Source organism: Hemitrygon akajei, chromosome 1 (assembly GCF_048418815.1).
Source record: "Hemitrygon akajei chromosome 1, sHemAka1.3, whole genome shotgun sequence".
In the NCBI taxonomy this organism is placed as follows: domain Eukaryota; kingdom Metazoa; phylum Chordata; class Chondrichthyes; order Myliobatiformes; family Dasyatidae; genus Hemitrygon; species Hemitrygon akajei.
In genome coordinates this window covers 11666290-11682824 of record NC_133124.1, presented here as the reverse complement: position 1 = coordinate 11682824, position 16535 = coordinate 11666290, and the positions used below count along the sequence as shown (strand labels likewise).

Genomic DNA, 16535 nt, shown 5'->3' with positions numbered 1-16535 from the left:
CTATCTCTTCCTCAACACCAGTTCCCAGCCTTCTACCCGTAACCTTCGATGCCATGTCCAATCAAGAACCTATCAATCTCTGCTTAAATACTTCCAACGACCTGGTCTCCAACAGCTGCATGTGGCAACAAATTCCACAAATTCACCACCCTTTGGTTAAAGAAATTTCTCTGTGTCTCTGTTTCTGCTGTGGCCTCATGTCCTAGACTCTCCCACCATGGGAAACATCCTTACCACGTCTACTCTGTCTAGGCCTTTCAACATTTGAAAGGTTTCAATGAGATCCCCCCCTCATCCTTTTGAATTCCAGCAAGTACAGACTCAGAGCCATCAAATGTTCTTCGTATGATAACCCTTTCATTCCTGGAATCATCCTTGTGAACCTCCTGTGGACCCTCTCCAATGCCAGCACATCTTTTCTAAGATGAGGGGCCCAAAACTGGTCACAATACTCAAAGTGAGACCTCAGCAGTGCCTGATAAAGCCTCAGCATCACATCCTTGTTCTTGTATTCTAGACTTCTTGAAATGAATTGGTAATATGGCATTTGCCTTCCTCACCACTGACTTTATCTGCAAGTTAACCTTCAGGGTGTTCTGCACAAGGACTCCCAAGTCCCTCTGCATCTCAGATTTTTGGATTTTCTCTTTGTTTAGAAAATAGTCCACACATTTATTTTGACGACCAAAGTGTATGACAATGCAGTTTCCAACATTGTATTTCATTGCCACTGTCTAAGTCCTTCTGCATCCTACCTGTTTCCTCAACACTACCTGCCCCTCCAACAATCTTCATATCATCTGCAAACTTGGCAACAAAGCCATCTATTCCATCATCTAAATCATTTATATACAGCATAAAAAGAAGTGTTCCCAACATTGACCCCTGCGGATCACCACTGGTCACTGGCAGCCATCAGAAAAGGATCCTTTTATTCCCACTTGATGCCTCCTACCAATTAGCCAATGTTCTAACCATGTTAATAACTTTAACAATTGCTCTAACAAAGTTGTGCCAAACCAATTAAATTATTAATCAAATGGCCAACTAAATTAATTTTTTCTGCCTACACAATGTCTATATCCTTCCATTTTCCTCACATTAATGGGCCTATCCAAACGTCTTTTAAAAGTCACTAATGTATCTGCCTCTACCACCACCCCAGGCAGTGCATTCCAAGCACCCACCACTCTCTGTGGAAAAAACTTGTCCCCCACATCTCCTTTGAAATTACCCTTTTTACCTTCAATGCATGCCCTCGGTATTAGGCATTTAAACCCTGCGAAAAAAAAATACTGTCTGTCTACTCTATCTATACCTCCCATAATCTTATAAACCTCTCTCAGATCTCCCCTCAGCCTCTGCTGCCTCAGAGAAAACAACCCAAGTTTGTCCAACCTCTTGTTATAGCACATTCCTCCTAATCCAGGCAACTTTCTATAGACATTTCCATTACTGTGTATTGGTGTTTTCGTCCCAGGCCATGATGTAACCATTCAGTATATTGTACATTGAGCACCTGTAGATATTTGTCAAAGTTTTAGTTGACATGGTGAATCTGTGCAAACTTCTAAAAAAGTAGAGATGCTGTTGTGCCTTATTTGAGATGACATTTATGTTCGACTTAGTCAGTAAAAGTCTACATATTTTTCTCAGTGAGTAAAAATATGGTAGTTTAGACCATAAGACTATAAGACATAGGATCAGAATTAAGCCATTTGGCCCATTGAGTCTGCTCCACCATTCCATCATGGTTGGAGTTAAGAGGGATTTATTATCCCTCTTGACAGCATTCTCCTGCCTTCTCCCATAACCTTTGACGCCAGTCAAGAACGTTCTTCACAGATGGTGGGTTCTTGATCTTTGGAACTTGCCAAGCAGCCTACACTTCAGTATCTGCAGGAGTGGCTTGGAAGACATGCGCCTTTGGAGTACGCCCCTGTGGAAGACCAATTCCTTGCGGGTGTCACTGATTGAAGTGTCACAGGAGATCAAAACATCAAAACAGCGGGCATGGCTATCGGAGGTCTCTGTACTAGAGCAATCTCTCTCTCTTTCCCTCTCCCTCCCTTTCTCTCCCTCTCTCTCCTTACCTCTCTAGCTCTCTACCTCTCTCTCTTGATGGTGAGAGAGAGAGTCTGATGATTCTCAAGTCAGGAGAGCTTGAATAAGTGATGCTGCAGACTAGCAGTGAAATGGAGCTGTTGATCTCCCATCTCACTCTGGCAGGAACGATAGCTCTCTCTCTCCCTTATTAGTGAGTGAGAGAGCCTGACGTCAAAGTGTTGGGATGGACAGTAGCTTTGATGGACTTTCGATCGTGTCTCTGGGGGCATGCTACTGGTTGCATGTTGGGTACTGGGGAGGGTTGATATTTTTGCTGCTGCTTGTGTGTGTGTGTGTGGGGGGGGGTGTAGCTTTGGGGTTCTAACATTTTTCTGCCATTCATTTTTTGGGGCTTTTTCCTCTCTGTTTCATGGATAGCTGGGAAGAGTAAGGATATCCAGTTGTATACTGTATACAATCTCTGATATTAAATGGGACCATTGAACTATTGAACCTATCACCCTCCACTTTAACTATACCCAGTTTCTGGTTGACAGTTCTCCTGTTAAGCCACTATTCTAGTTTACTCTCTCTAATTCCAATAATCCTTCCTCCATTTTGAGACTCAGGGGGTTGGGCAAGGCTGTGGTGTCTTTTTCTGTGCCATTTCATCGAATTATATTCATGTCATCAAAAATGGAAAGAAATAGATTGCATCAACGTAACACCATGTACTGTTTTATGAACTTTTGAAGTGCTGTCACTGTTTTAGAGCAAGGAGCTCAGTCGCGAATCGTGAAACTCCTTCAAATACGGCTAAGAGCATGGAAAATAGAAGAAGTGTGGTTATTCCCAGCTTAAAGCTCATCTCGCCCCACCACGCCGAGCAGTTTTTAATGACAAAATGCCCCTCCAATCCAAACAATTGCTGCACTCGGTGTCAAAAGATCCAGCTGTTTTGAAGTCCAGTTCGTATTAAAATCCTGGGAGAACAAATTCACAGAGTAAAATTGATTCGACTGCTGCTCCCCATTACTCTCGCTGTCTCCCATTTAGCATGTTAGTTTCCTGACAGAAGAGTACACAGCACTTAGCAGCTGGTTTGTGGAACCATCAGTCAGGAAATTGTATGATAAATAGCAGGTATGGAGGTTTAGTGGCACTTTGTTCTGCCTCAGCAGTTTTAGCCTGACTTTGGAAAAGTCATCATGTGGCGTTTTGTCAAGGGTTGCAACAGAAGATAGTAACAGTACAGTTACTTATTACGCAGACACTTGAGTTATGATGTTCTCCAGATGTATTGTTCGTGTGTGAATAATAATTCACGGGATGGATAATTATCCTGGAGCTAGTCAATGCAGACCACTTCCAACCACACCGGCTTTGTCCTACGCAGACTCTCGAGTGATGATGGACTGTCTCTGTATTGTGGCGAGGAGCTGTTGGAGGACGGGGGTAGAGATGAACGATTGCTCCAAGAGTTGAGTTCATTTATTTAAGGCTGAGTTCTGATGGTAATGGAATTCATTGGTTTTGTTCTATTTGTGACAGTTAATCTGCTTGTATATGGGCTCCACATTACCTTAGGGTAGTTTTATTTCTTTTTTTTTTGTTCGGCAGTGAGTTCATTCAGCAGATTTTTAATATCACAAGAAACTGAGACCATAAGACATAGGAGCAGAATGAGGCCATGCGGCCCACTGAGTCTGCTCTGCTATTTCATCATGGGTGATTTATTATCCCTCTCAATCCCTTTCTCCTTCCTTCTCCCGTAGCACTTTACACCCTCACTTGTCAACCTCCACTTTACATAGAGACCCTAAGACCATAAGATATAGGAGCAGAATTAGGCCATTTGGCCCATCGAGTCTGCTCCACCATTTCATCACAGCTGATCTATTTCTCTCTCAGCCCCACTCCCTGGCCTTCTCCCCTTAACCATTCACACTCTGTCTAAGCAAGAACCTATCAACCTTCACCTTAAATATACCCAATGACTTGACCTCTACCGCCACTTCTATTCTGAGGCTGTACCCTCTGGTCCTAGACCCCCTCCCCCACTATAAAAAAAAGGCAGGGTTTTTTATAACAAATAAAACATTTATTAAACACTGAAAAACAAACCCTCAAAAGTAAACAAACAACTAACGTAACCGGAAATCAGCTGCTGTGCGGCAGCTTAAACAGTTCTTAAAGCGATGTTGCAAAAACAGTTCTTCAAAGTAGTACTGCAAAAGTTCAAAATGTTTACAGTCCATTAAAGGAGAGACTTGTTAGATGATTTAAATTCTCTTTCACGTCGTGTTGTTCTGGTTCCCAGTCGAACTATACTTTTCCCGGAGAATTTACGAAGATGAAAATGAAACAGTTTAAAGGCACTGACCTTTCCTTGACAAAACTGTACCCAAACCCTTTCTGCTGTTATTTGCAGGGGTTACCACGGGGACAGCCAACGAATTCCTTCCGAATGAGGATCAAACAAGGTCGAACCTGTTTCACCGTCAAAATCGACTTTCAGAATCAGAATCAGACTTTAATTGCCAAGTACCTATGCGCATACAAGGAATTTACTTCTGGCAGATGTTGTCTCTCTGCTCATAACAATAATAATGATAAATATAAATGAAAATATAGATTATACATACAGGTAGTGCAATCCAAGTAATAGTTAGCCGACAGTTAACCGGCAGTTAACTGTTCAGCAAAGTGACCGCAGTAGGGAAAAAACTTCTCCAGTGCCTATTAGTCTTAGTCTGGAGGGATCTGAAGCGCCTACCAGACGGAAGCAGATCAAACAGTCCGTGCGCAGGATGGGAGGAGTCCTTTATGATGTTCCCCGCCCTCTTCTTCAACCTGGAAGAGTACAGGTCCACAATAGAGGGCAGGGAGGCTCCAATAATGCGCTCGACAGTCCTCACTGTGCACTGTAGTCTGGTTCTATCCTGCTTGGTGGCGGCTCCAAACCACACAATGATGGAGGTGCACAGGACAGACTCAATGACTGCAGTGTAGAACTGCAGCAGCAATTCCTGAGGCAGACCGTATTTCCTCAAGAGCTGCAGGAAATACATCCGCTGCTGGGCCTTCTTCAGGATGGAGCTGATGTTCTGCTCCCACTTCAGATCCTGAGTGATGGTGGTTCCCAGGAACCTGAAGTTCTCCACGGTGGACACAGGGTTAGGGTTAGGATCTTTTAGCTTCTGAACTCCGATCTTCACTCTCCACTGATTTTTAACTGGCAGTATTATAAAGAAACTGCTGGCAATGACCTTTTAAACTTTAGGCATTAAAAAAAACTCCACCTTTCAACCAAACTGCATCATAATATTGGACCACGCAGTGGCATGGAGTCAAAATGGCAAATCCAGCCACAAACTGCTCCTCCTCACAGGGAGGGGGTCCTCCTTTTATACCCTGTAAAAAAAAACCTGTCACATGACATCTACTGGCGGGAAAATGACGTCACTCCACCATCACAAGACCACTACCTTAAGTCTAATATAGCTTCAACACCACTGTCATGTGACAAGTACAAGATACCCACGGGTACGTAACACCAGGAACTTGGAACTGCTCACCCTTTCCACTTCTGATCCTTCAATGAGGACTGGTGTGCGACCCTCTTCCTGAGGTCCACACTCGATTCCTTGGTCTTACTGACATTGAGTACAACGTTGTTGTGGCATCACCCAACCAGCTGATCTGTCTCACTGCTGTACGCCTCCCCATTGCCATCTGAGATTTTGCCAGCAACATTTGTCTTACTGGAGAATTCATAGATGACATTACCACTGTGTTTAGCCAGACAGCCATGGGTGCAGAATGAGTATAGCAGTGGGATAAAGTGGGAAAAAGAGGTGAAATTGTTGCTGTTGTTATTGCAGTGACAAGGAGCAAAAAAGGGTAAAGATCACAGTTTCATGTAGAAAGTGAAAATATGGTTCAGAACTTTTGCCATTTGCAGGCCCAGCAGGAAAATCCATCTTGCTATTGATTTAGGTCCAAAAGGTCATAGTACATCACAACACAAAAATAAGCCATTCGTCCCATCTAGCCTGTTCCAAACTATTATTCTGCCTGGTCCCATCAACTGCATCCGAATCATAGTCCTCTATAACCCTCTCATCCATGTGTTTATCACATCCACAACTTCCACTGGCAGCTCGTTCCACACTCTCACCACCCCCTGAGTGAAGGAGTACCTCCTCATATTCCCCATAAACATTTCACCTTTCTCCCTTAACCCATGACTTCTAGTTCTAGTCTCACCCAACCTCAGTGGAAAAAGCCTGCTTGGATTTACTACACAAGAGATCCTGCAGATGCTGGAAATCCAGGGTAACACACACACAAGATGCTGGAGAAGCTCAGCAGATCAGGTAGCATCTATAGAGAGGAGTAAACTCTCAACGTTTTGGGCCAAGACATTTCATCAGGACTGGAAAGGAAGCCAGTACTGTTTGCATTTACACTATCTACACCGCTCATAATTTCGTATCCATCCAGAAAACTTCCCTTCATTCTTCTACACTCCAGGGAATAAAGTTCTAGCCTATTCAACTTATCCCCCTAACTCAGTTCATTAAGTTCTGACAGTATCCTTTGTTGAGTCTACGGTTAGGTTACTGCTGGAGAACTGTTCTGATGGCTTTACGTGTCAACTACAGGAACATAAATTCACCAGTTGTTTATTTTGGGCAGCTGTTCCGAGTTCTCTCCAGCGTGATTGATTCCAAGAGGAGTGCTTTTGCAGCAACGGATCGTAATGATTTGTGTAATATGTAAATAAACTTCCCATTCCAATTCACGGGGTTCAGGCAAAAATGACCCTTGTTTATTAACTTACTGAAATACCAGAAAAAAATTTTGGGAAGGAATCCTAACTCTCTATATGTGGCAAAAATAGAAAAGATAGAGGTTAGATAAACACAAGAGATTCTGCAGATGCTGGAAACCCAGAGTAACACACACAAAATGCTAGAGGTCAGGCAGCATCTATAAAGGGGATTGAACAGTCAATGTTTTGGACAGGAAAGGAAGGCAGAAAAGGAAGATTCAAAGGATTCAAAGTAAGTTTATTATCAAAGTATGTTTACAGGTATACGAGCTTGAGATTCATCTTCCCCACAGACAGCCATGAAACAAATAAAGAAAACCATGGAACCCATTCAAAGAAAATCATCAGACCCCCAACGCGCAAAAAAATAAATCACGCAAAATGACGAAAAGATGAGCTTAAGACACAGAACATAAAACACTAAATCGCAAACCATTGAAGCATATAAGGTTCAGCTCAGTTCAGTTCAATCTAGCTCTGCAGAGCCCCATCCACCTGATCAGAAACACACAGAATAGCAAGAGAAAGGAGTGATGAGAAATCAGAAATAAATCATAACTTGAACCACAGAGTCCAACCCACAAACTGCATCGATTAAACCTTGCCCATGGCAGGACTCCAGCAGCCTCAGGCAAGAGGGAGAAAGAGAGACTATCTGAATGCAGGAAGCTTCCTCCATCAGCAGCGGACGAGAAGCTGGTAGACATTGCTGAACATCTGCTCACCTTCTGCTCTCGCCTCGATGATTTCAATCTTCCTCGACACTTTCCTCGGCGAGATCAGCAAGAAATAGAGTTGATCGTGGCCTTGCATCCCATCTCCAGTCTTCCTGGCTTCCAGGCCACACACTTCAGAACGCCCTTGGAGCTCAGTGCCAGGTCACTCAATCGGCCCAAAAGCACACCATCGAACTGTAGATCACAGGCTCCAACAGCAGCAGAACCACACCCAATAGACAAGGAAGTGAAAGAAGTTGTTTTCTGGACTACCCTTGGTCACATTGTTCACTGGCACCATCTTCTAACCAGAACATAGAGGAATGAGGGTGGGGAAGTAACAAAAAGCTGTGTGTTGCAACAGGTAAAGAGTTGAAGAAGAAGGAATGTGATTGGAAAGGACAGTGAGTCATGGAAGAAAGGGAAGGAGAAGGGGCAGCAGAGGGAGGTGATAGGTAGATGAGACGAAGAAGGATAAGAGGGGAGCCAGAATGGGGAATTGAAAATGAGAGAAGGAGGAGGGGGGAATACATTACCGGAAGTTGGAGAAAATGATGTTCATACCGTTATGTTGGAGGCTTCCCAGATGGAATATGAAGTGTTGCTCCTTTAGCCTGAGAGGGGCCTCCTCGTGGCAGTAGAGGAGGCCATGGACCAACATGTTGGAATGGGGATTAGAAGTAGAACTGAAATGGGTGGCCACCGGGAAATCCCCACTCGTTGTGGTGGACCAAATTAGACAAAATAAGTCAGGTGACTAGGTCACGAACTGCTGAATTCAGCAAGCCTGTAATTGCAGATGTATGAACCAGGCTGGCTTTTCAATGTCACTGTAAACGCCTGGAGGTCAGTGAACACCCACAGTAGCCACCCAGGAAGCTCATTTTCATTGAATACCCTCATTCCAACCACTCTTAAAGTCAGGATCTCCTCTCTTCGTAGACTCTCCCAGTATTGGAAATGTCCACGCCGCATTCCAGTCTAGCTAGGCCTATCAGTTCCCTCGGTATCAGAGCATCAATTAACCCTTTCTCAGTACACAATACAAAATCTAAAAACAAACCTGTTTCCTCGTTAGTCCCTCGACGCATTGATCGAGAAAGCCATCTCTGATACACCATTTTAATTGATTTTCCATGTTATTAGTCATTATTCAGTTTACCCAGTCAGTCTTCATGTAGATTAACACTCTCTGTAATTACAAAACCTTTGTTACAGGGAATTTTTTGATTTGTGTTGTGTCCAGCGTTACCACTAATGTTTGGAGTTTACATGCCTTCTTGAGTTGTTTTCTGCCTTTTCACGCAACCTAATTCTAAATTTATTTCTCTTCTGAGATAAGGTGTTTCCTCTCGACTGCCTTCATCCCATTCTTTAATACGAGGATTATGTTTTCCATTTAGTGCACCTCTTCTAAAAGTTAAGCATCCTGGAATAACTAATTCTGAACCAGGTGGCATGGCAGCACAGCGGTCAGCATAACGCTTTACAGCATCAGCGATCACCAGTCAGTGTGTTCAATTCCCTCCGCTGTCTGGAAGGAGTTTGTAGGTTCTCCCTGTGGCTGTGCCGGTTTCCTCTGGGTGCCCTGGTTTCCTCCTGCTTTCCAAAGACATGCGGGTTAGGGTTAGTGAGCGGTGGGCACGCTATGTCAGCGCCAGAAACGTGGCCACGCTTACGGGCTGCCTCCGGCACGATTCTCGGACATTGGCGCGAACAATACATTTCACTGTTTGCTTCGATATACATGTGACATGCGAAGTTAATGTAATAATTTTGCCAGCACCGTATCTGAAGCCAGAATAAGGGGGTGGGGGAGGGGGGAAGGAGTGCAAGCTGGAAGGTGGCAGGTAGCCAATCTCTGAGTTGTACTGTATATTCCGTATCTGTGTGATAGGCAGTAGATTATATCCATGTTTGAGCCATTAATTAGGCCAGCATTTGTGCTTTCAGATCATTTCATTTTCATAGCTTATCACACCAGACAGTCAGCCATTCTTGTCTGGCGCATAGTGTCAGGATTGTCTCCTTTCAGATTAACCGGGTAACGGGATGACTCGACCCTTGTTTTTTATGAGGCCGAATGGCTAGCTCAACGCTCACTCGGCACGGATGATGGAAAGCGTGCTCGGTGGGGGGGTGCAGCTGGGTTTGAACTTGGGAGCCTTCGTTCCGGAGTCCAGCGCTGATACTACCGTTCCACCAGCCGGCTTGCTTTCAGATAGTGATATAAGACACAGAACACGACAGCACAGTACAGGCTCTTTGGCCCACGATGTTGTGACAACCTTTCAACCTACTCTAAAATCAATCTAAACCTTCCCCCCCCCCCCACCATATAGCCCTCCATTTTTCTATCATCCATGTGCCTATCTAAAAGTCTCTTAAATCCCCGTAATGCGAGGTTTCCAACTTACTTTTTATGCCATGGACCAATACGATTAAGCAAGGGGTCTGTGGAACCCAGGTTAAGAACCCTTGCCCTAAAGTATCTACCTCTACTACCACCCTTGGCAGGGCGTTCTATGCACCCACTACTCTCTGTGTAAAAAACCTACTTCGGACATCCCACTGTACTTTCCTCCAATCACCTTAAAATTATTGCCACTTGTGTTAGCTGTTTCCACCTTGGGGGAGAAAACTCTGGCTCTCTGCTCGATCTGTGCCTCTCTCTGGCTATCTACTCAATCCATGGGCACTGTAGATAAAAGTCCAGAAAAAACCTTGCTTGGATATGAGGAAACATCTGGAAGGCTAACAAGGTTGTGATTCAGAACATCTGGCTTAGAGAACCTACACTGAGTGGTGACTGTTAGTGCTGTGCTGTTCTCCACGATTCCATAAGCATTCAGAACATTTTTTGTGTGGTATTGATTTTCTATTAAAACAGCTGATGGTTCAGGATCATCTCCTGTCAGCACTGCATTAGTAGTAGGATCCTGTTGGTGCCAGAGTTCCTGTAAGTCACGGCAAGAAAGGAATATATGGTGCTTCTCAGTATGGACAGAGTGGGAAGTCCAGTAGTGTGATATCCCGGTCTGTTACGGCAATTCAACTGCGCTGACATGGAAGAAGCTGCAGAGGGTGGTGGACATGAGATTCTGCAGATGCTGGAAATCCAGAGCAACGCACACACAAAATGCTGGAGGAACTCGGCAGGTTAGGCAGCGTCTATGGAGGGGAATGATCAGTTGATGTTTTGGGCTGAGACCCTCCATCAGGATGGGAAAGGAAGGGGATAGAAGCCAGAATAAGGGGGTGGGGGGTGGAAGGAGTACAAAGTTGTACTGTATATTCACTCTGAAGCTCCTGCCGCTGTGTTGATTCAATTACAAGTGTGCGCCACAGTAGCTTTGCGGTTAGCATGGCGCTATGGGGATGAATAAAGTATCTATCTATCTATCTATCTATCTATTACAGCTCGGGGTATGGGAGTTCAGAGTTGAATTCTGGCATCCGTTTGTACATGGGTTGCTTCCAGGTGCTCCAGTTTCCTCCCACGGTCCAAAGATGAACTGGTTAGTAGGTTGATTGGCCATTGTAAATTGCCCTGTGGTTAGGCTCAGGTTAAATCGGTCAGTTGCTCGTGGTGCAGCTCGGAGGGCCGGAAGGGCCTTTTCCACACTGTATCTTTAAAATAAAATAAAATTTGTTTGCCAGGTAAAATGATAATACGGTAAATAATAGTTTTAATGTAAGCAAATTTGGCAGCTGGGTGGAGATCTATCTCCACCAAAAGAGGTGTAAGGCGCTCCTTCTATCTGCTAGCCTGCAGATCACCCTTGGGCAAGGTGTAGCACCTGTTTAACCCCCCTCCACCAATCAGGGTCACCTGGAGCCACGGGAGCAGGGGGTGGACGGTTGTACGAGCTGCCGGTGCATATCGCAAGTCCTGATTATGCGACCACTGACGCCAGGCAGACAATCTCTGAAGAGTATTGATAATGGCTGGGGTCACCCATCTTGTAAAGACACTGCCCAGAAGAAGGCAATGGCAAACCACTTCTGTAGAGAAATTTGCCAAGGACAATCATGGTCATGGAGAGACTATGATCACCCAGATCACCCAGGTCATACGACTCGGCACATAATGAATGAATGATAAGTAAATATCAATCTTCTTTTAAAATACATGTGTCAATTGTAATGTTGGCTGACTGATGAAATTCAGTGCTACCCTGCTGTTCAGTGTGTCTGTGAAATGCACTTTGAAATTCACCTCTAAATTTTCTGCTTCCTGTTCTTCCACGTTACAGCTCCACACCCGCTTTTCCCGAACTTCCACCCACCTGTTCCAATTGACGCCAGGCATCACGAGGGCCGCTATCACTATGACCCGTCTCCTCTCGGCCCACTGCACATGTGAGTATGATTCCTCACTGAACTGATTAACCTTTGTTAGTGACATTTGTGCGATTAACTGTTCATCTGCACCAGGCAAATTGAATTGTATGTACCTTGATGGCCTTTACATCAATATGGAGTTTGTTTTTAAGCATTGGCCCTGGTTCTTTGCAGTGAAAGGTGGTGATACTATAGGCAAGTGATACTGACACTGATAAGGCTAAGGAACTTGGTCTTTACAGGAATGAATGGCAAGATGTTCTGAAACTCCAACAGAAAGCATCAGAAGAAAAGTTGTAACTTATTCATTCAAGAATAAATGAATTCTTAAATGTGCTAATCAGATAAATACTGCCTAACACTCTCTCCACCAATGAAAAATGACAAATTGGCAGTCTCACTGCTTTAGATTTCAATTACCGTGCAAAACTGTAACAAAAGGTTCAAACATTCCTCTTATACATCTCATCCGGGTACTCACTTGGCGATCTTTCTTGACCACTTTTTCAGTTCCTGTACACTTGACTTCGAATTCTGTATTCTGATCTACACTTTGATTTAGATGGCGATGAAATTTTTGAGGAGGTAGCCTGATTAAGGTTTTGCATATGTTATGGTCCTTGCAATGTTTTGGAAAAGGCAGCATGTGGCAAGCAGGTTAAGCAAGTACAATCCAAGGGATCCAAGGGAGAGTGGTCGTTGGATGGAAAAATTCTCAGAGAATTGTTGATGGATGTGTTTGTTTCTAAAAGACTGTTGCTAGATCAATAACATTTTTGGAACAACATACATATTACCTCTGTTAGCCAAAGCAGAGAGTATGGAATCAGAATCAGGTGTACGATCACTGTCATACGGCATGAGATTTGTTGTTTTACGGTGCAAGACAAAATTAGTATCAGTTACAAAAATAAGAAATAATGCAAAAGTTGAAGACTGAGGTAGTGTTCATGGACTGTTCATAAATCTGATGGCAGAGAGGAAGAAACTGTTCTTAAAATGTTGAGTGTGGTTCTTCAGGATCCCGCACCTCCACCCTGATGGTAGTAACGAGGAAGGGGGCAGATCCAGGATGGTGAGGGCATTGAACGATGGATGCCGCCTTCTTCAGGTACTGCCTCTTGAAGTTGTCGGGGATGGTTTTGCCTGAGTTGGAGCTGGCTGAGTTTACAGGACTTTGCAGCCTCTGTCAACTCTATGCGTTGGAGCTCCTTCCTCGGCTGTGGTGTGACCAGTCGGTATGCTCCCCACAGTACATCTGAAGAAATCGGCAAGATTCTGTGGTGACACGCTAATTGCCTTGAAACTCCAAGCAGAGTGTTTATGTTAGAACTGTATACTGCACTACTGGGACAATGACGTTTATTCATTTGTTTGTTTGTTGAGTACAGCACTGAATCAGCCTTTCGAACTGCGCTCCTCAGCAATACATAACTTAGTATGTATTTTGAATATATCTAACTATTTTGAATACATTTCTATTAACAGAGGGCACAAAAAATAGTCATAGAACACTACAGCACACAAACAGGACCATGTTGACCAGGTCTTCTGCCTAGTCCCATCAACCTGCTCCGCCGGAGGACCATTGCCCTCCAAAAACCTCCCATTCATGTACCTATCCAAAACTGTCTTAGATGTTCCAACTGCACCGCATCTACCACTTCTGCTGGCAGCTTATTCCACACTCTCCCCACCTTCTGAGCAAAGAGGTCCCTCCTCAAATTCCTTTTAAATAGTTCACCTTTCACCCTTAACCTATGACTCCTAGTTCTAGTCTCATCTGAACTGAGGGAAACAGCCTGCATACGCTCACGCTCTCTAAATCCCTCGTCATTTTGTACAGCTCCATAAGATCAACCTCAATCTCCTGTGCTCCGGGGAATTAAAAAAAACTGAATATTTGAGGCAGTTGGTCGCAGGTTTAATGGGAAGATGAGGAATGGAATTTCACCCAGAAGATGGAGGAGCCTGTTAACTTGCTGTATGAAAGGACGTTAAAAGCAGAATCTGCCTTCACTGTTAAAAACTATGTAGTTAAAATGCAGAGTTATGAATCTATTGCCAGAGGGTGGGATGAGGCTGTGTATGTCCTTAATAACTGGTTTCAGCACAGTGGGCCGAATGTCTGCTGCAGCATAAATTTTTGACGGTCTCAATGCCTCATTCTGATTATTACATTTTTTTGCACAATGTGTATTTGATGGTCTTTTTTAATGGGCCCTATTGGGTTTCTTTGTTTTTGTGGCTGCCAGTAAGAAGGTCAATTTCAAGGTTGCTTTTGATAATAATGAACTTTGAACTGATTGACCGATGTGAAGCACAGTTACATGCCTTGTTCACACAGGCCCCTGTGAGCAACGTGGTGTTTCTGTGTTCGATTTTATTTTGGATGCCGATCTGAGCTGTCGGTTTCTGTTTACGCAAAGTGTTTTGATGGTCGTATTGGTAGAGTCACCTTCCAGAATCTTCACTTCTGTAGGAAAACTTTGCCAAGAACCTTCAAGGTTATGGATAAGACCATGATGGCCCGCATCATACGGCATGGCATGTGATGATGATGATAGTGGTAGAGGCAGGTACATGAGGGGCATTTAAGAAACTCTTAGATAGGCACTTAGATGTGTTGGATCTTGATTTTTTGTGATCAAAGTTCTCAGTTCAAAGTACATTTATTATCAAAGAATGTATAAATAATATAACCTTAAGATTCGCCTGCTCAAAGACAGCCACAATTACAATTATTACATTATTGTCACCAAACAATTGATACTAGAACGTACAATCATCACAGTGATATTTGTTTCTGCACTTCGTGCTCCCTTAACTACAAATCGAAGTAAATATAATAAAAATTGAAATTATAGATCATAATTAGAAAATAGAAAAGGGAAAGTAAGGTAGTGCAAGTCAGGTCCAGATATTTGGAAGGTACGGCCCAGATCCGGGTCAGGATCTGTTCAGCAGTCTTATCACAGTTGGAAAGAAGTTGTTCCCAAATCTGGCCGTACGAGTCTTCATGCTCCTGAACCAAAACAAAGAAACACAAAAGAACCCATTAAAAAAAGACTGACAAAATGCCCAATGTGCTGAGAGAAAATAAAACATACATCATGCAAATAATAAAAGCAAGCAACAGCATTCAGAACTAAAGTGAGTTCCAGAGGCGCGAAGCCCGGAGCAGCTGGAGCACGACACAGCCTCAGTTCACCACACAGTGGGGCAAATTATCGTGAGGCTCACAGCCAGGAAGCCCGGAGAAGCCAGAGTAGGACACAGCCTCAGTTCACCACACAGTGGGGCAAATCATCGTGAGGCTCACAGCCAGGAAGCCCGGAGAAGCCAGAGTAGGACACAGCCTCAGTTCACCACACAGTGGGGCAAATCATCGTGAGGCTCACAGCCAGGAAGCCCAGAGAAGCCAGAGTAGGACACACAGGGCCACGGAGAGTGTCGGATGCGTCATGGAGCAAGCAAGCAGAACTGGCCCGACCCTCACCTCTGATCGAAGGTTCTTCAGAAATCAAAAATGAGGCATAAAACTTGTTGCTTCAGATAGTTTATAAAGTGTTAGAAGAATTAAATGAGGAAAGGAAAGAGCCTGGTGGCAAGGGAGGGAAGACAGAGACAAGGAGACACTGAGCAAGAGACCGATCGATCCAACGTGGTCTGCTCCTCTTATACAAGTTTGCTTATTTCATTGAATTTCCACAGATTAACACTGAGATAAGTAATCTTCAAGTAATGTGGTATCCGCCGCTAAAACCAGGAAGTTTCCAGAAAAATATGGAGGAACTGTAACCACTCGAAAACCCACGGAACAATTACATACATAGGTAATTATATAAAAATACAAACAAGTAATACAAAACAGAGCCCCCTCCTTCCACCCCCACCTTCCCTGAATAACTAACTCTCCCCCTCCTCTGGTGCTACCAACTTTCCTCCCCACCTTTGATCCCAGCTCTAATCCCTGCCGTGTCTTCACCGTTCCCACTGATCTTCCACTCTCTGAGGCAGAATGTCCTATCCTCAGCAATGGCCTTTCCTTTGTCCCCTTTGCCTGCACCTCAGTGAGTTTCATCCCCACCCCATGACACTGAACTCTTTTTTTATCACCTCTGTCTTCAAGCCCATCCATGGACAACCAAATTTCATTCAGAATTGATTGCTGATTATCAAATATATTTTAAAAACCATATCGATGAAAGAAACACTCAGAAATTGCTGGAGGAACTCAGCAGGTCAGACAGAATCTGTGGAAAGGAATAAACTGTCACCATTTTAGGCTGAGACTCTTCTTCAGAATTCTGATAAATGTCGGTGGTTTCTTCCCCCTTCATAAATGCTGCCTGACTTGCGGAGTTCTAACGGCATTTCTGGGTGATGGGGATCCTTAATGGTGGATGCCGCCTTTTTGAGGCATTGCCTTTTGAAGATGTGTCCTTGATGCTAGGACGTCTAGTGGCCATGATGGCGCTGTCTGATTGGTTGTGTATAGCATTTTGCTGTGTTCTGGGACAAGGTACTCGGTGCAATCCACTGGATGGGCTCAGCTTGACTATCGCTGATGCATATGAGGTGTTTATTTC

The 16535-nt window shown here is 44.1% G+C and overlaps 1 protein-coding gene across 2 annotated transcripts in view; it reads left to right on the top strand.

Annotated features, from left to right (window-relative positions):
- Nucleotides 1–16535, top strand: part of LOC140718789 (transcriptional activator GLI3-like) — a 426621-nt gene that overhangs the window by 263336 nt on the left and 146750 nt on the right. For both annotated transcript variants that reach the window (XM_073032982.1, XM_073033058.1), the window contains exon 4: nucleotides 11856–11961. In XM_073032982.1, the coding sequence (XP_072889083.1) occupies nucleotides 11856–11961 (106 nt within the window). The remainder of the gene's footprint in view (nucleotides 1–11855; nucleotides 11962–16535) is intronic.